Source organism: Etheostoma cragini, chromosome 5 (genome assembly GCF_013103735.1).
Source record: "Etheostoma cragini isolate CJK2018 chromosome 5, CSU_Ecrag_1.0, whole genome shotgun sequence".
NCBI lineage: Eukaryota > Metazoa > Chordata > Actinopteri > Perciformes > Percidae > Etheostoma > Etheostoma cragini.
In genome coordinates, this window is record NC_048411.1 from 5,133,998 (window position 1) to 5,161,245 (window position 27,248).

Here is a 27,248-nt window from a genome sequence, read left to right on the forward strand (position 1 = left end):
TAATAAAATGCACCATTAAGCCTTTTAACCGACAGGATAAATCTGGGTGTTTGAAGTGAAAGAGCACTTGCACCTCCATCATTAACACCACTGATCATCAGACAGTGGTTGTACTGGGCAGCTTCCAGGTCGACATTTGTGGAACTGTGGGAACGGGATCAGGGCGTTCCTGCAAAAGATATGATTCCTCTCAAAAGATCCTTCCCTGAATAAATAAAAGGTAAAAAATAATTACTCTGAGTCAATTGCAAATGTTTCATTTTGGATATTTCTGACCCTCAGGTCAATATAAAACCTATTGCTAACACAGTGATGACAAAAAACAAGGCTATTCCAATTGTCTTTTATTATTGCCAGAAAAAATAAAGCAACATTAAACCAGACAGCATTTTACTTTACAACTGATTATCATTGTAGTGTGCACATAATACTGTAGCTTAGTCTCACACGCGCACACACACACACCTTCGCCAAGGGACCGTTTTAGCACTGCATGTAGTGGGATCAGGATATAAAATAAATTGCACCAAAAACAAAATGTGGCATGGAGAGTAAAATTACAAGGCAACATGGAAACAAAATGACAGACTAAAGTAGGTTCAGTGGAATTCTCAGAACATGTTCAAGTAAACAAAGAAATAACTGAATGTATTGTGATGAAGTGGACCCAATAAAGACATAATGCACTGTTCACATTAGCTTTGCTCGTTGTGGTAAAGCTACACATTTGAAGGCATACTCTCAAGCCCTAAACTGTGTAACATGTCCCTCGCCGCTGCATCGTGGGGAGGTGGAATGTGCTTCCTTGCGTTTGCCAGCTGTTTGGTCTTTTCTCGTGTTCATCAATCACTCCACATCAGCACACCCTGGAACAGGAGCACTAAAGCTCAACTGTTAAGGCAGGAATTTAGTGCGGAATACAAAAAGCTTATCTCAGTGCAGCTACTTACTGTATGTGTCATAGATTCCTATACACTTGAAACACAAATACTCACTACAATGATTGGAAACCATGCAAATAAATACAGTGAACTTGGTATGTTGAGGCACAATAAACACACAGCAGTCAGACAGCATTACATGCTAACACTTTACTTTAAATCACCGTAGTTAGCATTTAAAGGAACACGCCAACATTTGTTGAATTAGGGCTTATTACGGTCTCCCCTAGCTGTAGATAGGTGGGCCTATCTAGACTAGACCATTTCCTAGGCAGATATTAACTAGGGACAGTAATTTGGCTGTGCTTCCACGCAATGAAGTCCGAAATCTATATCTGCCTAGGAAACCGTCTAGTCTTAATCTGCATTGCTATTTGTACTCGTTGTGAATACACAGGCCACAAGAAGTAATTAGGTTGGTTTTTTGTTGGCTTATTTTTACTTAAAATATGCTAACAAGTAACATAGAATTCCATTCACGCTAAGCTTACTAGCGGCGGCGCTGCTATATAAGATATATTTCAACAAAACGGTGGCGTGTTCCTTTAAGGCAGCATGTACACATTTAAAAAAAAAAAAAAGGGTTTATAGTTTATTATAATGTTATTGTAAGCAGATATGTGTTTATGAAATGTTTTGTCTACAACTTGAACTCCTCCTCTTTACACACATAAGTGTAGGCTGCTGTTTGAAAAGATAATAAATGGCAATATAGTGATACAGTGTTGTAAAAATATAAAATAAGTCTTAATAGAAGGTTACTAATTTGTTATTGCTGACAAACACAACAAATGAATACACTTTAAAACATGTCCTTAAAGCTGCTTACAACTACATTACAGTTTGTAATAAACCATTTATGAAAGGCTTGTATACTGCTTATAAATATTAAATAGAGACTGAGAGGTAAACATTAATGCTGCTGACTGAAATAACACAAATTAAATGACTGTGTGCCACAACGTTTCTCTATAGTGACGGCTAGTCGTACTAGACTACCTGTCTAATACAGCATTAGTATTAACACAAACCAGAAGTCAGTGGTACAATGAATTGTCCGATTACTTGTGCATATTTTGTGCTCCATGTCATGGTTTTGCAACGTTTGCTTTTGTTAAAGGAACAGTTTGACATTTTGGGGAATACACTTGTTTGCTTTCTTGCCAAGAGTTGGCTGAGAAGATTGATACCAATCTCATTGCTTACAATGGTATCAATCTTCTTATCTAACTTTCTGCAAAACAATGAAGTGTATTTCCCTGTAACTGACAAACTATTCCTTAAATGGAACGCTGAATTGACCTTAAAAAGTGTGTTTCTACCTATGAATCTATTTCTGTTAGTTTCCAAAACAAGAGCACATTTCCCAAACATAAAGGCCATGGTGAGAGAATACTTTTCTAATTAGACCATCAGGCTGATTGAGATTCAGGTTTTCTAATCTAAACAGAACTTAAACGTCAATCAAACCATATCAAAAGACTAAATACTACAATTTTTTTGGTCATGAGTAAATTATGCAGTGTGCTGTATGTGCCTGAGGAAAGAAGTCTAAGTGCAAGATGGCAAATGCAGGCCTACAAAATGCAAACACTCACATTGGCGTTGAACTCCATACACATCAACTGAACATTAGTCAACCTTCAAGAATCTTATAGTGAAAAACCATCATAAGAGTGTGTTAGTGCTGCTTAACAAAACGTGTAGTAGCATATTTTCAGTTAGGCACAATCCAAGGCTGTTGAAGTAGCATCACTCTGCCCTGAAGACCAATAAGTCAGAAATCGACAATCAAAAGGCTCTGAAACATATTTGGCAACAACTCCTCTAAATCTTCAGCTTCACAAACTGTAGTGAAAAGACACTGCCTCTGTAGAGGGAGCTCATGTCCTGGTCTCCTGCTCAAAATTCACACAGGCACTTTATCCATTGAAAGAGAGGAATCCGTATCAAACTGTGACGTCTGGAAGACTTGGTGCAAAAAAAGCCTGTGTCCGTCTGAATTTCCTTTCAAAAAGGGAATTTTTAGGGTTGTGGGGGAATTCCAACACTGATTTTTGCTTTGTTATTCTGTAGAAGCTTTCACACAATGATCACAATCAAAAGAAAAAACATTGGGTGGGTTTTTAACTCCACTTGCAAAGTAGCAGGTTGAAAGTCAGATTTGCAGGAATTCCCCCTTTAACACCCTGGAAACTAGGTTAACGGTGAAGTTAAATTGTCTGCCAATAAAAGCCAGGTGGAAGGCACTGAGACACTGAGTTTCTTTTTCATGCTGCTCCTTCAGACGTGAACCGAAGACAAAGATGATCTTCGGGAGTCCACCGCTGGTCAGTTCATACTTGGTTCACCACGCTTTGGCCACAGTTGCTTTTAATGGCTTACTAACGTAACAGTTCAAGCCCTTAGACTACAACTCTACCCAACGCACCTTCTACACTGCAGTGGAAGAATGGAGTAGCAGTATGTGAGTCCAGTGAGGTTCTTCTCTGCCTTTAGCATTACTAAACACTGAGGGCCAACATGCAGCATGATGGTGTTGCTGTGGTGAAGGAGGGAAGCGGTCAATGAGGTCTGACTGCAGCCCGTGCGGTTGAGAAGTTGCTGGGTGCTCAGGACGGCTGGCGGGGATCTGATTGTGCTGCAGGAGCAGAGGTGCTGAGAAGATGGAGTCAGGTTTCAAAGTACTTGTATATGGCTGTGACATAAGTCATGACACTCTGCCAATCTGGCCTTTCTGTGTGCACCATCTCATTTATATCCTGGAAGAGAGAACGAGACAGTTAAGGAGGGGAAAAAAACTGCTAAACTGAAGACTTCTGTCCCAATAAAAAACACACAGTGTTTTCCAGATTAAAAAATAAAAACAACGGGGCAACCTCTAGCTCACCAAGTGAGAGCATGCGCCCCACGTAGGTTGAGTCCTTTGCAGCGGACCAGATTCAAATCCGACCTGAGGCCCTTTGCTGCGTGTCATCCCCCATTTCTCGCCCACCTTTCCTGTCTATCCACTGTCACTGTCTAATGAAGGAAAAGCCCCCCCCCCCCCCCCCCCCCCCCCCCCCCCCACACCAAAAAATAAATAAATAAATAAATAATACAATTCACCCTTTTTTAATTCAACAAGATCTCTTATAATTAATTTGGGGATTCAAGCCTCATTATAAGTACTACTTACTTACTAATGGAGTAAACTCCACCCACTGATGGACTCAAGTTGGGGCTCAAAGCTTGACTAAGGACAACGTCTGAGGAATCCTGTCCCGACATGGTCCAGAGTTTTCCTTTCGCACATGTAGCACACAACAGGAGATTGTCTGTGTCAGACAAAATCTAATTTACTTGAAATACTCTTGTCTGGTTTAGACGAGGGGTGGTGCCTCGGTAGAGCAGATTATGACACAGATTACAGAGCTGGTTCATAATTTGGTTTTAAAAAACCAAGTCTCTTCCTTGAATTTGTCTGACGTTGGACCTTATAAGCAGAGTTCCCAAATCTTGTTGTCTCTCTAGTAAGCCATTCTTGTTGCCATCTTTGTGTGAATCACCCTTCGTCCTTACCCCTGGTTGTTTATTTTCTTCCAGTTTTGCAAGAGCCAACAGAAACAACATGAACACGCACTCTCGCTTGCTGTAAATTCTCCCGCGTTGGGCTCTATCTGATGTTACACAGACTTTGTACTAGCTAGACCGTTGTCTTTCGGAGAACTGTTCTTGCTGTGAGATTGCCAGTCAACCATCTGAGGCTCCAGGTAGTCACAGCGCTAGTTTTTGTACTGCTGTTGTGACATTTTGTTACCTTTACTTTGGACAGAGCCAAGCTAGCCGTTTCCGTGTTCCCAGTCTTAATGCTAAGCTAAGCTAAGCATCCCATTGCTCCTTTAACCGTACAGAAATGGGAGTTGTATCAGTCTCACTCTCAACAAGAAAGCGAATTAGCGAATTTCCCTGCTACGTAGATTTTAAAGTCGGGAAAATAATTTTATTCCACACTGTCTGACAGTATCATATATTTTTTTGTATAAAATTGTTCCAAGTCTTTGTTGAGGCAATATAATGTTCACATGGAGCAACATGCTGTGTATTCAAACTCAAGATTCTGTGGGGTCTTTAGCTGAGCGTTTCCATTAAATGTTTTGAACATAATTTTATACTCACAGCTGAGTGAGGTTTATGAGTTTAAAAGCAGAACCATAGACAACACACAGCACAACCGCAAAACAAACTGTAGTTCATCCCTGGTAAATGATTACAGCAATGTAGGTGGTTGACATGTATTTATATTACCGTATGAGCTAAGGGGACATGTCAGAATAAAATGGAAAAAATAATAACATAGGGATAGGGAATAAAAACATAGGGGTCAAGCACATGTGAGTCAAACATAAAGCCTTCTAAAAAGAGAAAGAAAACCCATTCCCTATGTACATTCTTCTGTGCACATTCCTCAGAGTATACATGATGTCCAAATTATGGCATTTCAAATCTGACCCAAAGTTTTGCTATACACCTTTTTTTACACTAGGAGTTTGGTATATATTTATTTTAAGGCTGTACATTGATTAACATTTTTAATCACAATTAATCACATGAGAGTCGTATTTAACTGCGAATTAATTCACACTTTTTTTTTTTTTATCCTTTTTAAATGTACGCTTAAAGGTAGGTTTTTCAAGTTTTTAATGAGTTTAAAGTGGTATTTGAGACTCAAATTATTCCGGTGGTAACTCAGTTCACATCCCCAGTACTTGCAAATAAGTTGAGTCTTGACGAGAGTACCATCTAAATTTGAATCCCGACTTAAAACTCACTTTTATACTGTACATTGGCCTGTAAACCTGTTTGAGAGTTGTATTCTGTATTTTCTAGTTTGTTCTTGTTTTAAATGTTCCTTTCAGTTACTGGTGTGTTTTAAAAGCTGTCAGTAATCATGTCAATGTCCATTACTTTGGTCAACCTGGTTGTTTTAAATGTGCTTTACACATAAAGTTGGATTGAGTTGGATCCGGAAGGAATTTGAAAAACTCAACCAGCTTGCTGATTCCCAAAACTATAAAGCAGAAATCACAGAACGTGCATGCGTTAATTGCGCGCTAAAAATAAATCAGTGGTGTCAAAAGGGAATTGCATTAACTGGTTAATAACGCGTTCATTTTGACAGCCCTTATTTATTTTAATATAGTCATTTCATATTGGTATAATGCTTACCAAAGTGCATTTGATGCCAACACTCTCTGCAGCTTGGAAAGCTAAGGTGAAGTTTCTTCTCTGAGAAAAGAAGAGAGTCAAAGTCACACTCGGTGAAATACCATGTCTAACTACCGTAATGATAGAGTGATGATGAGTTAAAGGTCTGGGCTTTCCCCGGAGCTCTACTTGCCTTCTCCTGGCTGGTGAGCTCCTTGTACGGGATGTGGGCAGGCAGGTAGGTGTGAAGCACAGCGCAGAAGGCCAGGCCATCATTCCAGCTGCTGCTGAAGTTTGTGATATCAATATTCTGAAAAACAAAGCAAGAACGATGCCCTTCAACTTTGATTTAACTCAACAGAGCATTTACAGTCAATAAAAAACCAATTTCTGGGCCTTATCCAAGCTAAAAGAGAGGGTACAATATTTTATCCCAGGTCATGAAAGTCACTGCCAGCACACTGTGCATTACAGCTTTCAACAATAATATGATCACAATAAATTCAGTTGTCATGGAACTATTTAAAATGATTTAACTCCAGGGAACAGCAGGCCTGATCTGATGACAGTTGTAGGATTTTATACGAGTTTTTAACACTGCTCCTCCATATCACCTTTATCATCTTTCCACCATCAACTGCTATCTGACATTTGCAGGGGCTGTAAATCTGTGATTCCAAACAACCACTAAGGTTATATGTAACTAGATGCTCACAGCTATAATCTGTAGAGTACAAAGTGATTCAGAGAAAGCCACATGTTTTCGTCAGGTAGGTAACTCGCAGGATGTGTTAAATGTTGCACACTTCCTGTAGAGCACCTAAGGTGTCATGGTAACCATAAGCTAAATCTGTTAAAAGGGGTAAACATCACTTCAATATGGCAAGTGACTCTTGACACACCTGTTGATTGTCATTTTAAGCACAGTCATTTCTAGGTCAATGCTTTGACATTTATCCTCGCTGCACACGTTTAGACAGGCGTTCTTTGATTTGAGTCAACTGCCATTAACCAATAAGACTTGCAAAGAGAGAGCAGTTGCCACGTTGCTATGTATCTGCAACAACACCACTACATTAGACTGAAAGGAAAGTAAAGCTGCAAAGATTAGTCGATTAACTATTAAATTAATCTGAACTATATTGACAATCGATCAATCAATTTGAGTTATTTTTTATAAAGAAAAAAAAAAGTACTTAAAAAAGTACAAATTCTTTGATTCCAGTTTCTTTAATGTGAATATTGCTTCTTTATTCCTCTATAGAGCCCAACCAATAAAATAATTTTTAAGACTGATACCAATACAAATATTTGGTTATTTAAAAATCTGATACGCCAATATTTATATATAAAATAATAATAATCCAGAAACACGGAACAAAACAGAAACAGATTACCCTATCATTAGTTATTTGTAGGTATTTATGAGTTCTCACTAAAATAATAATAATAATTTGTTTTATTGTCACAACAGAACAGAAGAACATCAAAATATATTAAAGGTATGATGAATAAAAATGTATAAAAATACAAACTTAAGATATAAAACTTAAAGTCCTTTGAACAAAAACACATTAACAAAAAAAATAATCAGTGTTGCCAACAGGGATGTTGTAGAGCACCCTCTGGTGGACAAACTATGCAACAGCAAGACTCATCACATGGTTTACAGTCCTCTTATTTTATTTTATTTTTAAATCGGACATTGTAAATGCCAATACCGATAGATCAGGAAATGCCTAATATTATTAGTATATATATTAATATTATTGGCCAATAATATCGTCCCGCCGATATATTGGTTGGGCTCCTCCTCTGTGAAGGTAAGCTGGATATATTTGAGTTGTGGACAAGACAAGACACTTGAGGGTGTCATCTTGGGCTTTTGAAAACCCCTATCAAGTTTTTTGACCATTTTCTGACATTTTATAGACTAACAGATTAATCGACAATAAAAAATAATCTTAAATTAGAGCCCTTAAAGGAACACGGCGACTTTTAGGACTTAAGCTTATTAACGTTACCCCCAGAGTTAGACAAGTCGATACAACTCTGACGGACGCCTCCAGTGTTAGCTTAGCCTAGCACAGATCCTGCAGGGAACTGGCTCCATCTATCCTACTGCTCCCAATAAGTGACTAAATAACGCCAACATGTTCCTATTTACATGTTGTGAATTTTATAGTCACAAGGTGTACAAATTACAAGGGTCACATGAGACATATTCTCACCGCAAACTAACTGGGAACTACAGTACTAAGCAAAGCTCATTGTGGGACTGGCTCTAGTGGCTGTAATTCTGCACCAAGAGTGAATTTTGTGAAAGAGACTTCAGATATAGTATTACACACAAAAGGATGTCATTTTACCTCATTATTAGCACAGCAGTGATGGGGCTAGGACCGATGCTCTGTTAGCATCACTCCCGAGTAAAACTGCTATTGTAAAAGGGTACAAAATTAAAATGTATTCATATTGTGGCAATTTGATGTAAAAAATTTATTAGAAAAAGCAACAGAGACAATTTATATTGCCTCCCTGTTTTGTCAGCCTATAGACTGTATATAAAAAGAGAGAAAGCAAGTCAACTTCAGCTTACGTTAGCTTTGTAGAGATAGTCGGATTTTCCAAACTGAACAAATACCGCACAAATACTACTAAACTGCTTTGCTAGCAAAATAGTGTTGTAACTTAGATACCTGCTGATGTCAATATTTTTCTTTAGACAAATTTAGATGCTATAAATCCGCAAAATTCACATGTAGCAGGCTATTTTTAACCCAGCGCCGTGTCAACGGCACAGCTGATGTGATCCAAACATTTGTAATGGAAATGGCTGAGTAATATTCTAGAGAGGAGTATGGTGTCGTATCCATAGACTGCATGACGTTCTAAATGTCTAGTTGACCAATCAGATTGCCTGGCCAGATGTACTTGTTGTATATTTCTCTTTCAACTAGGTTTGTTATTTAGTGCCCAAGCCACTCCAGAAGAGTTATAGTTACAGACACTTCATCATGTGTAATCAGATCAGCTGGTACCTTCCAGAGACCCACCTGATAACCCTCAGTCTTCTTCTGGCACCACTTTAGCAAAGCATTTCTCTTGGAGCCTCCATACTCTCTAGCCAGTGCTGACAGGGGGTCCTTTCTCTCTTCTCTGTAACGGACACACAAAACAGACATGTAAGCAAACACGCTGCCAGTCTTAAAAGTTTTACCATGTCAGTGAGGCAAACCGGTTGCATGGTAAGCGTGTTTGCTTAGTCAGCTAGGAAAGCTGTATTGGGTTAGCCTGGAAACCAATCATAGCTAGGATGTGACGAGGTGATGTCACAAAGACAACTCATTTTAATCACTGACGAGAATGCAAAACCGAGACACTGCCAATGGGCGGTGTGAGCACATTTGCTGCAATTACAGGCAAATAACGCAACCTAGTTATAGCATATCCGTACAACATGCAGGCAACTCAGTGCCCCAGAAAGTGGTACCTTAAACGACTGCGTGCTGTGGGAGTGACGGAGGCGGTGGGAGAGGAGGAGGACAAGGAGAGCGGGGAGGAGGCAGCACTCATAGCCATCAAGGAGGTTGAGGAGGCGTCTGGGGCAGACATGTCCCTCTTTATCTCCTCACTGCTCCGGCGGGACGCTGCTCAGTGGGGGACACAATTATATACCCTTTTTTTAAACTATCTAATGACTGAGTTAGTTTTAAACAAGTTCTTATAAGCTTAGCTAGCATCTCTCACCTGATATTGCCTTGGTGGAGTCCATGTTGGAGACCCTCTGGATGACAGCCGCAGGCCGGCTAGCCGAGGTTCCCCTGAGAAGGTGCTCAGCTGTGGATACATCACAGGATTTACATCACATGTTTAGCGAGTGTTTCTATAAGAGGCTTCTTCTGAAATAAGAAAACAGGGTCAGCAATGAGCCACATTCCAGCCTCTCTGAGATCAGGGAATCCTGGACAAACGAGGCTGCTTTGCTCAGCAAGAAAACAATAAATCAGAGAAAAATACACAGAACATTGGAGGCTATGGCCAAGTCTGCACGTTCACATAAAACACTTGAACCAGTTACTGGTGAGAACAAAACTGTGGGAAATTCTACACTATATGGTGGTTCATCATTCCCTCTTATCATCCACTCTAGTGTTTTGATTAACTAGAACATGAAGTCAACATACAGTAAACCTGCTAACTCCCAACTCCAGGCCTCTGGGGAGAAGCTGTCATGTTATTTCCCATGATAGAGGGGAGGCCCATGCCTGTTAATTGTTAAGTTTACTGGAACGGAGGTATAGCAGAAGGACGGAGGACTCTGGCATTTCCTGTAATTGACCCATTTTTACCAGTACATTATTCTGCCCCTTTACACATTTATTCCAACATTTAGGGGGATAACAGTTCTGAAACAAGGAAATTGTCCTTATTAATACAACATATGAAGTGTATTGAAGTGATCCCTGGGGCAGGTGCCTCACCTGGCATGGTGATGTCTGTGTAGCTGGGCCTCTTATCACTCAGGGAGGAGAGCGGCTTGGCTGCTGACATAGAGCCGGATATGGAGTGTCTCTGAAATGGCAAAAAAGAACAACCTTTGCAATTATCCTACACATAAAGAATAATTTTCTTCGTCTTTTTTTTCTTCACGCTCAAGACTTTTTGATCCAGCTTTGTTAAAACCTTGTAATTGTTACAAACTAAAATCGTACATCCATTCCCTCTCCCTTTAATATGATTTAAAATTTGGGGGTAACTATATTCATGTCTTTTTAAATCATGTTGTTTCTTGATAGTACATTTTCCTTTCCTTCCATGTCTATCCTCATGAATTGCCTTGGGTGGCTTTAATGAAGTCTAGTGAAGCCAAAGACTACTTTTCTTGTTGTGGCCAATAAAGATCTTTTCCAAACCGATCACTACAAAAGTAAACTGGTAAGGTAACACCATTGAAACATATCCATACAAAGCCTTTCCTCCTGTACCTGTATGGGGGAAACGGCAGCTGCTGGTGGCGTCTTCATGGGACTGGGGCTGAGGGGGGTGCGTGGCAGCGGAGCAGCCGAGGCGGTTGGAGTCACAGAGACACTGCCATTGGAAGGTGGACCTAAGTTAAGAGTGGAAAAGAACCGAAACATACAGCTCAGTTCAGACCTGCTCTGCGCAAGTAACCAAATACACTCCCCTCATGTCATGAACTGTGTCAAGAGCCTAGGACAGACGTGTTATGTGTAAATGTTATTATTAAAACCAGCAGCAACATATCAAAGTGAGAAAAGTGGATAAAGGAAGAGTTTTTTTAAAAATGAGGGAAGTGGAGCATATTGTTATTGTGTAGCACCTTGTGACGCACTGTCGAAGCTTTTGATGAGTGTTTTGACGGTCGGCGAGGGCTCTGAGGAGGTGGAGGATCGCCGGCTGAGACCCATCCCCTGCCTGAGAGCAGCCAGGTCCCTCTCCACTGCATTCATGTAGTTATACACTCGGCCTCTCTCCTCATCCTGCCTGGAAAACACACAGTACTCTACTCAGTGTGCACACTCAGAGCTCCTCAATTTTTACATTAATATTCAACTATTATTCCAAAAATGACAATAACCGGATTTAGATACAGGTCATCATGTTCCATTTGGATATTCAGAATAAGGCCTTTTTTCTGGATTTAAAATATGCGTCTCAATCGGGGGATTTACTGCAGTTTACGGCCCCCTGCCTGTTTATGGCTTACAGCTCTGTGTGTTCAGTGTTGCTATAGTTTTTGTACACAAACCAAAAAGTTTGTAGGGCTGCAATATGCATGCTCAAAAAATTGAATTCATGAAAACATTTTTATATCAACAGGTTTTTTAGGATATGCACAAACATTGAAACGCCCACATTTTTATTAAGGTGGTTTAAGGAATGAAAAACGGAGGCTGTGTTCACACAATCTGCCGCCGGTAGAAAACTTTTGCACAACTACATGTAAACGGGAATATTAGTGGAACATTAATTTTCATTAGTCATGTAAACAGCTAAGTTGGAATATTGTCTTTGTGGAATAAGGGAAAAATCCAGAACATTGTGTACATTTAAAATAAGTAAATATGATTTGAGAATGGGGCTATTATTCATGGGCTTAAATCATGTCGTAGGGACATTTATGCTGACATTGTCATTAAAAATAAATCATTTGCTCTGTGACTGTGGGCTGTCACCAATGATAAATGAATGCTACTCTGCTACTGAGCACCCAGAATAATAATTTAAATAAGCAAAGTTTAATCTACCCTCGTTCTGTTTACAAACATAAGACAGACGATGTCAGCGTGACCGCTGCAGCTCTTTTAAACGGCTCTCTGCAGCTCTCTGCTTACTTGCGGCTCTTAACCTCGTCCAGCTCCTTGCACAGCTTCTCGTTCTTCTCCTGGGTTTCCTGCAGCCGGCGCCGCAGGTCCCCGATCTCCTCTTGGGCTTCAGACTTGATGTCATTAGCAATGACAACAGCTGTCTGCAGATCGGCCTGAAACTGACGCCACTCCATTGACTCCTCCTACACCACACACACACACAGATGGTGGGAGAAAGGAGAATGATGACTAAGCTTTCATCCATGATGGATAACATGTCACAGCCCATACAGGACACTCTAGTTTCACTTTGTCAGACACTCCTCCAAAGCACGCTGAACGAGGGTCTGGCTACTCCACATAGCATTCGAGGATGGGAGCTCTGGTTTAACGGCATTTCTTTTAACCAATCAGAATTGTCATGGGCGGTGCTAAGATCCGTACAGAGCTGCTGTAAAGTAGTTGTTTGAGAGAAATCTCAGATTGGACAGATAGCCTAGCTAGCTGTCTCAGTTTACAACGCAGACAGTTGAGGAGCAGTTAACCATAGTCTTCCAAAATCCACTAAATTTAAAATTCCAACACAATGAAGGAAACAGATAATACACGCATCTGGTGAAATTTCCTGCAGAACCGGAGCATTCCCTGAAGCGGAACGCGAAGGATATAGACAAAGGACACTAACACAAGAGAGCGGATCCTTAAGCGACAGGCTGCTTGCTGCTTGCAGGGTGTGAAGGAGAAACACTGCAGGTTCGTCCTTCCTGCTGCTATCAAGACTTTATAATCCACACGCCAAGTAGACCACATGTACCATAACACTCAAGTGCAATATCAATGTACACTTAGTCTGTATCCACGACGTTTCACTTCCGGGATTGCTTAGTTGCTGCCGGAAATTTCACTGTATGTCCTTTTTGGCCAGATGTCTGTTGCCTTCCACTTTCTTTGTGTTGGAATTTTAAACTCCGATTGGATTTCTAAGGACTATGGTTAACTGCTCCTCAGATCTCTGCAGGGTAAATCCACACAGCTAGCTAGACTATCTGTCCAATCAGAGTCTTCTGTTGGATGACTAAAACAACTTTTAAACATACACATTCTACCAAAACAAGTTCCTTCCCGAGGCTATTTTGCAGCGGCACCAGGGACCTGTGCAGCACCTAGCGCCGCCCATGACGATTGTGATTAGGTTAAACAAATGCCAATAAACCAGAGCCCGTTTTTCTCCCATCCCGGAATGCTGTGTTGACTAGCCGGACCCTCTTCCACTGCGCTGTGGAGGAAGGTCTGGCAATGCGAAACACCAAACAATATCAATACCTCCTTTATGCAATACTGTCAATAGCATTTATTCAACCTTTGTGTGTGTGTGTGTGTGTGTATATATGTATATATATATATATATATATATATATATACACACACACACACACACACACACACACACATATATATACATGCATACAAAAATCACCTCATAATGCCACCTGACGATTTTAAGTCCAATTTCCACTATCTCTTTAGCACTGCTTTGGTCTCCACCAACTCCTATTGGCTATTAAGCTGCTAAATACTCCTCTATGTTAACTGGCTAGTCGCTGTTTGTGTCTCTCTGCCATCTGGATGACTACAACTGCCTGCAGTGTGTAGAGACAGGGTTGATGACAGCCGTGAAATTAAACCAAAACAGTAAAATTGCAGGCTGCAAAAAAACACAACAACAACCTGAAAGAAACAACTTGTTTTTTGCTGCTACATTAATGTGCTGAATATCGAGTACAGTCCCTTTAAATTATATTACAGATCATGAGGACATAAACTACAATGGGTCCTATTTTAACGATCTGAATGGGGTTAAAGCATGGCGCAGGTGCGTTTAGGGGGTGTCCAAATCCACTTTTGCTAGTTTAACAATGGAAAACAGGGACTGTTTGCCAGGCGCATGGTTAAAAAGGATTGTATTTAGTGTTTTCATTAATCAATGGTGTGTTTTGGACGTAACATGCAATAAAACCAATCAGAGCGTCATCTCCCATTCCCTTTTAAAGCCAGGTCGGTTTGTACCTTGGCGCAATGCTATTATGATGGAGGCTTTGCACTGTAATATTTTTTATTTTTTATCTTTTGCACGTGTGTGTGCTGCTGCGCTTCCCTGTGTGTGTGTATGTAACAGGCATAGTGTGTGCGCCCTGTGCACGAACCAAGGCACATTTTACTAATGCGCTGCTAAAATAACAATGTAATGCTGTGTTACCAACTTTAGACCAGGTTTTTCTTGGTCATGGCGTGGTCACTTTCTGCTGCCGCAACATAACAATACAACTCCCTGTAAGACCAGCTAACGCATGGGTGCAAAGATTGGCGCAGGTGCATTTGCAAATACCTTGCATTGATTTTGAACAGTGTCCACATTAATGAACTGTTTCCTAAATACTGGCCTAAATTGCCAAAACTTACTAGAAGGGCACTTGGAGAAAGTAGACCTCTGCCATGGTCAAAAAATTACCTCCTTGGGGGAGGTAACAAAGAGCTGTGTGTAAATATTATTTGACCCTAGTCTATCCCAGTCTGTCCTGGTACTCACTTAGGTCACTGCCCCCCTGCAGCACTCTTACCCTTAGCCTGCGGTGAAGAATCTTAATCTCTCTCTCCATGTCGTGCTTCTGGTCCTGCAGCTTCTTCAGTGAGTCTGAAATACAAAGTAAATACATGTTGGTCTAACACACACATTTTACTACAGTTTTGCTGAAGATTCTAACTAAGAGTTTGACAAACACTGGATAGTGGGATTATATTGGTAATGGATGTCTTATTACAGCGGATGTTGGTTTTGGTTTCCCAGTCGGGATCAACGGAAGAACATTGCCACAAAAAGGCTGACAAGGCTTGCCCCTGCAAAACAAGAACACCCTTGGAGCTACTAAGCTAACATTACGCGCTGAAAATGAAAGTTTAAAAGAAATATTTGGATCGTGCAATAGGGCCAGCCTGCATGGTTCTTTAGGGAAATGGTTGAGTGACAAAGAATATGTTAACGTCATTTACTATCTAACTGGGACATTTGGGACCGATTGGTGGGGACTGGAGTGGATTGACACTAGACAAAGTACACATGGCGATAAACTGTAAAGAGCAAATTCAGTTTAACCATGTAACCAGCTTATTTAAATAGCGAATGTAACGCTAGATAACTCTGTTAACTTAATTTAGTATTATGTGATGTTTTCTTTTTAGCTGCAAATGCTTTATGCAAATGAAGCTGTATCTAAAATCTTGGCGCCGGCCAAGACGATTGTGATTGGTTTAAGGAAATGCTAACAACCCAAAGCGTTCTGTACTCCTCTCCTAGAATGAATGTGTGGTATAGCCAGCCCTTACTCCACAGCCCTCCACAGTGGAGACAGGTCTGGCAATGTGAGACAGCCTGTTCAAATAGGTATATAAACCTACTAGTCAGTTAAAGTCTGACCTGTACAATGAGTTTACACTGCTCTGTCCAGCCAACTTACTCTCCAGGTCTGTGATGATTAGGTTGTCGTGGAGCTTGAGAGCTCGGTGCTGCTCCACCTCATCCTCCAGCTCAAAGATGGTTTCCTTCATGTCTGCGATCTCGGTGTCTTTCTCCTGCAGCTCCGCACGTTGCTTTTCCAGCATGCGCTCCTGCTCGGCCATCTGCTGCTGCACCTGCTCCTGGAAGTCTCTGTACTCCCTGTCCAGCTGCACGTACATAGGAAGAGGGCTGTCCTTTATTTCATTAACAAGCCATGAAGTACTTAGCTGACTTAATGTGCAACAAAGCTCCAGCAGTGTCATACAGTAATTTATAGAGACATTTTGTGTACAGTGTGTATGTGTTAAGTACATATCGGCACAGTTGTCCTTTGTCTAGGGGTACGTTGGCGAGGTACTAAGAGGGAATGCGTACCATGTCTTGCTAAAGGTGGACTCTGGAGACATGACAGCTAAATATGTGACATATTCAATATTAAATGGCTCTACACTATAAACGGGAACTCATTTTGGTGACCCAAAAACGCTTGCATCCGAGTTCTTGCAGCCTAGAATACTTTTTCTTTTTAGGTCAAACGCCTCAAATTATCGTTTTGTTCCTTTAGGAAATAGAGGTCTCTGTAATGTCAAACTCTAAAAACAAATGAACTAACCGTACTGAAAGACTCCTGCAGCCGAGTGAGCTCACTGTGGGCTTGTTCCAGCTCCTTCTGCAACTTGGCCGCCTTGGCCTCCGCCTCTTCTTTCCCCTGATGCACTCCTTCCAGCAGTTGGCAGATGTCGTTTTTGTCCCCTGCGGTGTGAAGAGAGTACAGCTCGGCAACCCTCTGCCTCTCCTGGTCTAGCTGAGTTCTGCAGCGGCTCAGCTCCGCCTGGTCACTGCTCACCGCTGCCTTGTACTCCTCAAGCGTGGCCCCCATGGCAGCTCGACCCTGTCTTTCGGACTCCATGATGCGCTCCATCTGGTGGTTCCTCTCTTTTAGCGCTCCGATCATCTCCTGAGCCTCGGCGTTGTCCTGCTCGGCCATCTTCAGTGTGTTGGACAGATGTTGTTGAACCCCCAGCAGCTGTTCTCTCTCAAAGCGGGCGTTGTCTGCCAGTTCTCCGTAGCGCTGCTCCAGCTCCAAGTAGCGGCCACTCTTGATGTCCTCCTCTAGTCCGTACGATATGTGATGATCGTCCAGCAGAGAGCGCAGATACTCAATCTGTCGCCCATACAGCTCCAGCTTGTCGCTCTGTTGGCACAGGGAGTCCATGAGGATCACCTTTTCTTCGCCCAGCCGCTCGTTCTCTCCGTTCAGCTCTTGGGTGATTTGCTGCAGGTCTGCCAGCTCCTGTAGCGTGGCCTGGAGCTCCTCGGCAGTGCTGTGCTGGTTCTCCTCCATCTGGTGGATGCGCTCCGTCAGACAGGCCACTGACACCTCGCTGGCGTTACCGCTGCTGCCCCGCCGCGAGCATTCCCTGCTGGGGGCGCACTCCGATTCAGATGACGAGGAAGCTCCGGAAGGGGCGTCCAAAGCATCGTCGCTGGAGGTGACTGCCTGGTAGACCTCGCTGGATTCACTGTCCAGGTTGTCTGCTGAGCCTCCGTGCTGGTGTCCTGTCAGTATGGGTGTGTAAATCACATACAATATAATATTGATTATTGGGACACCTATACAATATTTACTGGTGTCTTAAAGTGACAATACAAACTTGATTTTATTTAATTCAGGGGCGTGCGATTGATAACTTTTCTCATATTAATGAACATCTGGCACATTCAAGCCATTGCTAAATGTGTTGATACAAAGGTAATTAAGACTATCAGCTCCACACGACTTTCTCTATATGTCTCTGAATGGATGTTCAGAAAATGGGCCGCGCAGAAAATCTAGCGCTGCGTGGAGGAAGGGTGGATGTGGTGCGGGATTACGGAAGGCTTGTTTCATGTGGATGCGCTTGCAATTTTGTTGTCATTACTAAGAATTCTTCATGCCTGGGTAGCTAATCTGGTAAAGCACACTCCCATATGTCGAGGTTTACTCCTTGATGCAGCGGCCCTTAGCTACATGTTATCCCCCACCCTCTCTCCCCTTTCATGTCTTCAGCTATCCTATGAATATAAAGGCCTAAAATTCCCCAAAAAGAAACTTAAAAGATAAAAGACTTCCTCATATGGGCGACATTGTGAATCTAAAATAAAGGGGCACCTTACAGACATTATGTATCAATATTTTCACTTTGCATCAGTAATATTGGATAGTGGATCTTTTAATCAATGGATTGATCCACATCAATGTATCCTGTAACACCCCTACCTGTGAGAAGATCCTCCAACGAGCCTGGGGCAGAGCCTTCCACCGATGACGTCAGCGTACCTGTTCCCCCGCCATCACTCTGCCCACTACCTGCTGTCAGGTCCGGGCTCAGGGAGGCGTAGGTGAACAGCTTGTCAGAGGCATCGAGTCTCTGCTCCAGAGAGAAGCCCAACGCGTTGAGCCGGTCTTTTAGCATGCGGTTCTCACTCTTGAGCAGGTTGAGCTCCTCCCTGATGGCGTGGTTCTGCTCTTGTAAGAGAATCAGCGTGGACTCCACGTCAGCTGCTGTGATGGCTGACACCTGGGGCTTCTTCTCTTCCTCCTCCTCCTCCTCTTCCTCCGCAGCTTCTTCTTGCTGCGCTGCTTGCTTCCCTCCCAAGCCAAGCTGGGCCCTCATGTCCCGCAGCTCACTGCGAAGGTGGAGAATCTCCACATCTTTGCTTTTAGCTAAACCCAACAGGTCTTTCACTTTGGTCTCCAGAGCCACCTTATCGCTGATCTGGCCTTCTGATTTAGACTTGCTCATGCGGCCGTCAGACTCCGCCAGGATGTGGCTGCGAGAGCGCTTCCCTGAAGTTACATCCCCCGCTGTGGTCCCTGATACCAACTGCTTCTTATTGGCTGAGGTCCTGGAGGTCCGGAGACGGTCTCGTGACGAATTTGGCTCCTTGGAAATGGAAGAGGTTGTACGCTTGAAAGATGTAGCTGGTGAGAGAGAATAAAGTAATCTTTACATTTTCAGTAGGTGTGGGAAAAGCTATTTGAAATTCGTATGTATCGTGATTTGTTTTGTGTGATTCTTTTCCCAACAGTCAATATATTTTTTTAACCAATAACTTGGCTTAATATTTTCTGTTTATACGGTACCGCCGACAGCCACTACATTATATCCTTTTCCAGCAAAACAGCGCGACAGCAGAAAATGCAGCAAAAACATACAAATTTACAAATTAAATCAAAATCAGACTGATTGACTGACATTGGGATGTGCATTCCTTTTAGAAAACCATTAGCTATTAGATATGTCTCATGATATTATTGTCTCTAGAAGTGGATTATTCAACTTTTGTTTTTGTTAAAAAGGAAAAGAATATCGCAATACTCAATACTATTAAATCGCCATAGAATCACAATACAAAGCAAATAAGCACCAATGTACTGTTTGGTGGAAGAATCAAATGGGGCAATTGGGTATATGTAGGCATGGACTATTACCTGAAGTTGTCTTTGGCTTGCTGTCTAGACTGCAAGCATTAGTCCCAACGGTGGCAGTCCTCTTGGTCCTGTTGACGGCATTACTTGATGCAGGATTTCCTCCGGCCATAGCTGCTAAAAGATCATCATTGCTTTTTACCTGAAAGCACAAAAATAATTAAAACGGCAGCGCTCCTCCTGACTCCTGGTCATTATTACTATTTTTTATATGCCCGTCTTACTTTCACTTCTATACATCTTTTCTATTCATCCTGCGATTCCCCTCATGCCCATCATCCCCATCCATCCTACTTTGTCCAGATTAGTAACATGCACGCGCGCGCACACACACACAGACACACACAAAAAGCAACAGTTTTTGTCACGTAGGCACTATTTTTGTTTGCTTTGTTACATTTTGCTGGTCTGTTAATGTTTTGTCTTCTGTCAACAAATGAATCAACAAATTCACTACCAAAAAAGAAACATCTAATCAAATTCAAAGCGTCTAACAGGGGATGAGTCTTACCTTAGACAGAGGTGCAGTGGTGCTGGTCTTAGCTGCAGGCTTCCCGCTACCAGCGGTAGCTGTGGCCTCTGCCTTCCCTCGATCTCCGCTCACCTTACTCGCCGCTGGCCGGACCGACTTCTTCATACTGAGCTCTGTGATGCCGATACATTTACAGCTCTCAATCTGTGCACAAGGTGGGGGAGAGGAGGAAGAGAGAAACGTAATGTATGTCAGTGTGCAGATTGATAGCTCCAGTTTTCCATGGAAGAGGATTTTTTTCCACAGAGGCTATTCCCTTAACACTAAGACCACATTGAATAGACCTTTTTTACAGCATGTGAATAGTAGGAGAAGCACAGGTGGTACTGTGCATGCTGGCTTACTGAAATAGCTTACTGAGACCCTTGGGGTCCGTTTCAGAAAGCAGGTTTAGTGAAAACTATGAGTTAGTTAACCCTGAGATGACGGAAACTCTGGGTTTCTCTCTCTCAATCAAACCTGAGAGAGAGGGGTAACTCCAGCCCGTTTCAGAAAGAGAGGTAACTTAACCTCAGAGTCAGTTACTATGGTAACTGAGCCTTTTAGCGCAGATAATCTGCATGAATAAAAAAACATGTTGGTTTATTAACTTTATTAGGCAGACTGTAATGCGTTTTATACTTTGCAGAGAGTTACGTCGGGAGAGGATATAAGGTTATCAATTTCTGCTGTGCTTTTCCTACGATGACAAGTCAAAATGTCTGCTGTGAAAAAGACGAGCCGAGCACTTACAAAAAAACATGTGGCTGTCTTTGTGATACGAAGATTTTAATACAGAGTTAAAACAATTCTGCTTACTCTTCCAATCCCAACAATAAAGACTTTTTGTAGATCTTGCAGTTTAAAATATTGTTTTTTACATTTACGTCATGATACATGGACACTTGAGTTCCATTTGCTCAGCGTTAGGACAGCTGGGGGGGGACCACCCCAGATACAGGAATCTAGACTGAAATAGCGGCTTTCATTAGGCCAAAACAATATCTCCACTAGATGGCTCTTTTGTGTGTGATAGTTCAGTCAGTTCAGAGTTTCACACGCCTGTCAGCTGCAACAATGATCAAACTGATAAAGAGTTTGACGTGTGTGGGTGGTTGCACTCTGCTCTGCCAGACAAAAATGGGCAAGACAGAGTTTTCCGAGGACTGTGTAGAAAATTGAGCAGAGCCAAAAAAGGAAAAGTAAGATTCCTTCACAGATCAAAGTAAAAGCTCAAATTAGCACAACTGCAGTCATGTTTTGTGAGGCAAAAATGTCTGTTAGCTTGTTACTGGGCAACTGGTCTGATTACCTGAATATCATCTTTCCCTGCCAAGAAATCATTAAGTGCCATGTTTGTGTGAGATGTAGTTTTACCAGGATAATGTGATGAGTTGCATTGTTGCAGAATGAGTCTTGAATTAATAACCGGGGATACGAAATGTTCTCTCAAATTATTTCAAATGAAGCCCCTATATTTAATTACGTTGGAACAATTTTGCAAACAGTGTTCATTTGGCAGCGGACAAGGTGCTGAAAATGGCTGTAAACAAATCACAAAAGCTTGTAAAAAACACAGCAGGCTTTATTCCGCATTATTCACGCGTTGCGTCCAGGTCTGAAGAAAACCTGACTTGATGCCATTATAGCTAGAAAAAGTGATTTGGGACACAGCTGGAGACTAAGAGTAAGCACTTTAGCACAGATTTGGACGTCTCTGAGCTTTTTTGCACTAAGGCTCTTGAGAGGAAAAAGTGAGTGAAGAAGTTATTTGTTGTACATAGGAAATCCAGCTGCAATCTATCTCTGAACTAGCTCTTGTTTTTCTGAGCAAAGGTTGGTTGTTTGTATCTGGGAATACATATAATCAAAAATCAGCAGCAGTAAATCAGACTTTAAAAAGAACGCTATGAGACTCTGACTGATGCATTGCAGCAGGAGCACAAATGTTTAGACAAGTTCAGAGGGAAACATTACCATGAATCTTACCTAAATAAATACACACTACAAAAAGAAATCTATATTTTAGGGGCAGCAGGAGCAGGAGGCTCACATCTGAGCCACATATTGTCAACTTTGTCTTTCCTGATAAATCCAGACAATCCAAACTAACCTGCTACTGAACCACAACTGCACTTTATTTAAAAACAAGTACTTTTCTAATAGATTTCAGCTGTTTCCGTGGTACAGACGGTACTTTAAATCCGTCATCCTGCTCCAAATCTTCCACTTCGAGGGCACTCCAAGACCTCGAAGTGATTCATCTTTTTCTGCCGAGAAGGTATTTATTTGGCTTATTATTTCTGTCAGCTTAACCTTGGCCTCCAGTGACGTAGATGCTGAGAAGTGTTTAGTTACGTCTAACTCATATGGCTAAACCATGAAAACACTAGACTAGACTTATGAGGAGTGATTGATTGGATTGGATATAATTGTATATTTTTCAAATTGCAGCACACGATATGTCAGTCCAAAATAACATGCTTACTCCTTACTAAGTTTAGAAAGTGCTGCAACCAAACCAAAAAGAAAAATCTTCCCTGCTTCATGTGAAGAAAATGGCAAATAAGGTGTCTTAGCTGGTTAGACGCTGCAGCTCCTGTGGTGAAAAGGTAGATTTTACTCAATGAAACAGAGCTGTACAGCAGGCTTATGGTTTACAATACAAACTCAGCTTTCAGAGTATTTTTGAAGCATATAGTGTTTACATCTGCAACCCCATTGACCGTTCATGATTATAATATTTATTCTAAATTTACACCATGGATCTTTCCCCAGTCAATGTCTTTTTTGGGGTTAAGATCCTTTTTATGTCCACTTACATCCCAACGAGCCTTACCTTATTTGGTTTGCTTTAAGCCATGGCTATATTTAGAGAACATGCACTTTCTCATGTCTGTACAGATCTCACTACATGTCACCCAGACCTGGACATTATGTGTTGACGGGTTATCTTAAATTATATATGCAGTGAAGCTGTAAATAATTGCATGGGAAGCTTCTCTTGTCTTTCAGTGGTCCATTGCCAGCACTTCTAAAGTCCTGCTTGTCTTCTTACTTTTTCTTATTACAACAAAAACCGTATGGGTACCGTTGCTGATGCTAAACTCATATTGTATGCCACTGAGCATAACTTCTCCAGCTGAAGCTACAGGGCAATCAATAGCACTCCTCTTGCTATAGAATAGCCTACATCATGACACTCCTATATCAGGGTTTTCCCCAGTGTATTGCAAGCCTGGTGGCCCACTGGGTCTAAGTTGCCCCCCACCAGGCCTAAGCCACTGGGAATTATTGTGTGGTATTTATCTTAAGACGTTTTTTAAACTACAGTTACAGTGTAGCGTCTCAGTTGGATACTTAGACAAAGTCATATTTTCAAAATGTAGGGCCCTATGGAATCGGTTTTATAGCTTTTATAAATTCCCAATTTTGCAATTCTGTCAATGATTCTGTTATGGCCCCAGGCGGGCCCTCGTCGAAAAAAGCCATTTGCCACCAGGCTAAACAACTTTTCTGTATATATTTCTTCCCAACCTTATCTTTGCCCACCTAACTCTGTACCGCCTGTGTATGCATGTATTTATCCATAAAACATACGTTTGGCAGGCCGTTTTCCCAGAGTACTGACATGTGACTCAACAACTAACCACTTTTCTGAATAGCTGAATGTGTGTCAAAGCAGATGTCTGAAACAGAGAGCTGCTAGCTAAAGCACAGCTCTTTTCATTGGATCTGAATAGACATGGGAGCACAGGCTGGGGACCAAAAGTGCAGCTAAATGGGACAGAGGCAGCGGCCTTTCCTTCCACTCGCTCACTCTGCAAAACTACTGCAAGAAAGGTTTGTGTGTGTACTAGTTTAGAAACTCCTAACGAAAGAATTGAAATACAAACAATACATTTACACACACCTGCATGTCAGACGGGGCTCAGTTTGGAAAATGTAGTCTAAAAGAGCTGGTCTTCTCACACAGCACAACTGTAGTATGCCCCAACATCTGTGATGAATCAAACCGTGTCCAAAAACAATGCCATTTCTGTGATGATAAAGAACTATTTTCTTGGTGACTCCACATCATTGGGCTTATTTATTCTTGAGTGACTGAGTTAACATATGGCTACACTCTTCAATAAACAACACAAACATTAAAAGGTCCGAGACCATCCGGTGGATCTGCCGCCAGCAGATATTTTCTGAAATAATAGCCAACCGCATACATCTTCTGAGGAGGAATGATTGTAGCATTGATATTCAGATTCTACAACATATAAGCAGCCACAGGGATTTGAATATTTAATGTTTCAATTTATTGGAATATATTTATTTATTTATTTATATATTAAATAAATAAGAGATAGGATGTGTTCAGAATTCAACACCTCACCTCAATTTAGCCATTTGGCGCTCTGTGCTGCAGAACGTAAGCTGCTCCTTAATAAGCCAGAAGCCGATAACACTTATCCTGATTCTAATTAAACAGAGCTACAGTATTTGATTTCAGTGGTAATGAATGCAATAGATCTGATCCAAGGCTGACCAAAAGGAACAAGTGTGTGTAGTGTTCCTTTACAGACAGCTGAACAAAGCATGAGACATGAGACAGAAGACGGAGAAGAAACAGCCAAGTTAAGTCTGGGAAGAGAAGGATGTGGGGGTCGCAGTGGTCTAGTAACTTATTAATACCCCTTCCCTGCTATCCTCCCTTATTCATGCTTTAACCGCGGGGAGGCACTTCCTTGCCAAAACATCAGCTTCCTGCGGCGGCGTCTCCAGTAAAAAAAATAAATAAAAAAGAAGTAAACCCCAAAAAGGGTGACTGTGTGTACAAGGACAAGCAGGCACCAGTCTGTATGATACAGACCAGAAACTGTCAAAACTTGAATTTCATTATATAATCATATGCCTTGCTATTAATCACAAGACTGTGCAATTACACAAGCCATTTTCTATAATGTAGACTTCAGTAATATTAGTATATCAATGCTACAATATTAAAATTAAGAAAGTGTAACAAATCATTGTTAACTTATTTGACATCATTGATGTCAACCTGTCCTGGTATTGTAGAAGCAAAAGCATCCACAGTGATAACAGGAGCTATGGCGTGTTTGTGAGTTGCCATTCACCTTCCACTTCATCAACATGCTCTGTGGAAGAGCTGTCATGCCTACTACAACTAAAAATGTAATCATCTTTATTAACTTTAACCAAACTGGGCATGACTTTGATTCTGACATGGGATTGTCTTGGAAATACATTTATTTATTTCTCCTTGTTCGAAGTCAGAGAGGTTTCTCTAAAATATGTTTCTAAACGCAATCAGGTAGGCAAAGGAGCAATATCTTATAAGTCATTCATTGATTTAAAAAGTGGACTGTGAAATATTGCTGTTTACAGGCTATTCCAGGAGAGTTGCGACACATCTGTGATCACCTCTGGTTAAAGAATACGATTTAAAATGAACTGAAAGAGAGGAAGATTCAGTAAGATACAAACAGGGGTTACAACTCTGCTACAGTATACCGTTTGGGCCAGCCAAAGGGAATTGGCAAGCTGTAACATGAGTTTATTGTTGACTCTTCTCAGGGGGGTGGCAATTTTACATTGTTCTTGGTTACACCTAGCTAGCAGCAGCACGGCTAACGTTAGCCCCAACAGTCTGTCATTCAACCACACAAGCAAATACTTTAACAACTAAACCTCTAAGGTAAAGACAACTATCCCACTCTATGGAGTAAGCATACGTCGATTATATTATGTTAGAGACCAAATAGCAATTTAAAACCGAGGATATAACCTAGGTAAGTAGTTTAGCTAGTTAGCTAGCTAGAACGTCAGGCACGAAAGAATTAACAATTTCACTTCCTGTGTGGCAATACGTTTTCAAAACAAAAGCACCGAGCTAGACACGTAAGCACAACCGTCCAACAACTTCTCCTGACACTATAATAACTAGCTATGTCAAAACTCCGTAAGGGCAAGATCATTTGAACCAGAGTGAAACATATGTATAATAGATAGATATATAGCACATATTGAGTATATGTGGTTTATACGGCAGATATTAATAGCCAGGTGAAACGATACTTTCAGTTTACAAAGTCAGCGCTAAAGACCGAGCATTACCTAAGTTATTTCCAAATATTTAGCTGTAGGTAGTCTTGCCAAGACGTTCAGGGTAGCCTGCTAACGTTAACTCAAACAAACTAGAAATCTATCACAGAATTGATTTAAAACCATTGCAAAGAATAACAAAAATTGTGACAAATTCAATGTCAACAAAAACAGTTAACGGTTACTAGTAAAAAAGTTCCTTTCAGCTAACTGTGCTAATCACTGTTATATTGACGCACATCCAATCATGAATGACACCAGTGCTAAAAGTAAAGACCTCGCGACTTATTTTGAAATAATTCATAGTATAGGTTTAAATGATTTCTTCTACCTTGACAGCAGACCAAAAATGTGCTTTAATGTTAAAACAATAATTATAGCTAATGCTATTAAAAACAAACAAACGAACAATGCAAGTCTGTGCATTTAACATAACTTTAGATTATGTTTATGCGTTTCTTTTCAGTCAGTTAGCTATTTTACCTCAGCTGTCAGTACCGTAAGCAATGGTAAAGGCAATGTTGCTAATGCTATCGTTAGGATAACAATGTTAGCATAGCTGGCAAAAAGACAGCGCTATTTCAGACAGCAAATACAATATTCTTACCTGAGGTTCTCCTAGCTAATGTGTTTGACACAGTGCTAAATGTCCGATAGGCGTTCATTTGCGGTCGCAAACAGTTCGCTAATTCACAACTCCAGACGGGAGGCAGCATCGGTTTCGGATGTCAGCTTTTTCTGCTGGCAGCTGCCGGATGATCTACTGCTGCCCCCTCCTCTAGTTGCATCATCTCAGCATCCCCCTCTGTACGGGGGGACACTACTGCCCCCAGGATGTCTAAATATCTAGCTATGGTCGGCCATTACTCTTTCCAAACTACTGGCATTGGGCCAAAAATCTTCAACGCTTCTCTTCAACCAAGTCAACACTTTCAAAAAGGGTTGAGATAAGGGCACAATGCATTGTCTAAGTTTTTTTTGCTAATTAGTCCTTCTAAAGTTGAGATAACTCGTTCACATACTCTTATCACACCTTGATTATTATAAGACTAAGGTTACGTGGACAGCATATCACATTTGATGGGAAAACTTCCATTTATTACAATGTACAAAAATTAACATACAATGGAAATGT

At 41.3% G+C, this 27,248-nt stretch overlaps 1 protein-coding gene across 2 annotated transcripts; it reads right to left on the reverse strand.

Moving 5' to 3' along the window:
- Positions 1-1,705: 1,705 nt before the first annotated feature.
- On the reverse strand, positions 1,706-27,015 carry specc1la (sperm antigen with calponin homology and coiled-coil domains 1-like a). Of its 2 annotated transcripts, none has more exons than XM_034872377.1 (17): positions 26,721-27,015; positions 19,997-20,161; positions 19,489-19,627; positions 18,274-18,978; positions 16,627-17,573; positions 15,973-16,180; positions 15,079-15,152; positions 12,488-12,663; positions 11,485-11,636; positions 11,117-11,238; positions 10,613-10,703; positions 9,879-9,968; positions 9,622-9,778; positions 9,185-9,287; positions 6,322-6,438; positions 6,150-6,209; positions 1,706-3,703 (listed from the first exon to the last, which is right to left on the reverse strand). In XM_034872377.1, exons 2-17 carry the CDS (start codon positions 20,120-20,122, stop codon positions 3,614-3,616), a joined length of 3,357 nt encoding a protein of 1,118 aa, XP_034728268.1. In that variant the 5' UTR covers positions 20,123-20,161; positions 26,721-27,015; the 3' UTR covers positions 1,706-3,613. The 2 variants fall into 2 exon arrangements, with proteins under 2 accessions (XP_034728268.1, XP_034728267.1); XM_034872376.1 differs by having other exon boundaries at positions 11,473-11,636; positions 26,721-27,014.
- Between the last annotated feature and the right edge of the window lie 233 nt (positions 27,016-27,248).

Excerpts from the sequence above, each read along its gene's own strand:
- specc1la (XM_034872376.1), bottom strand. The coding sequence starts at position 20,122 with ATGAAGAAGTCGGTCCGGCCAGCGGCGAGTAAGGTGAGCGGAGATCGA. Across the intron at positions 15,153-15,972 it reads AATCATCACAGACCTGGAGA|ACTCACTGAAGAAGCTGCAG; the intron begins GTAAGTTGGCTG and ends TTTGTATTTCAG. Across the intron at positions 9,779-9,878 it reads CTCCACCAAGGCAATATCAG|CGTCCCGCCGGAGCAGTGAG; the intron begins GTGAGAGATGCT and ends CCCACTGAGCAG.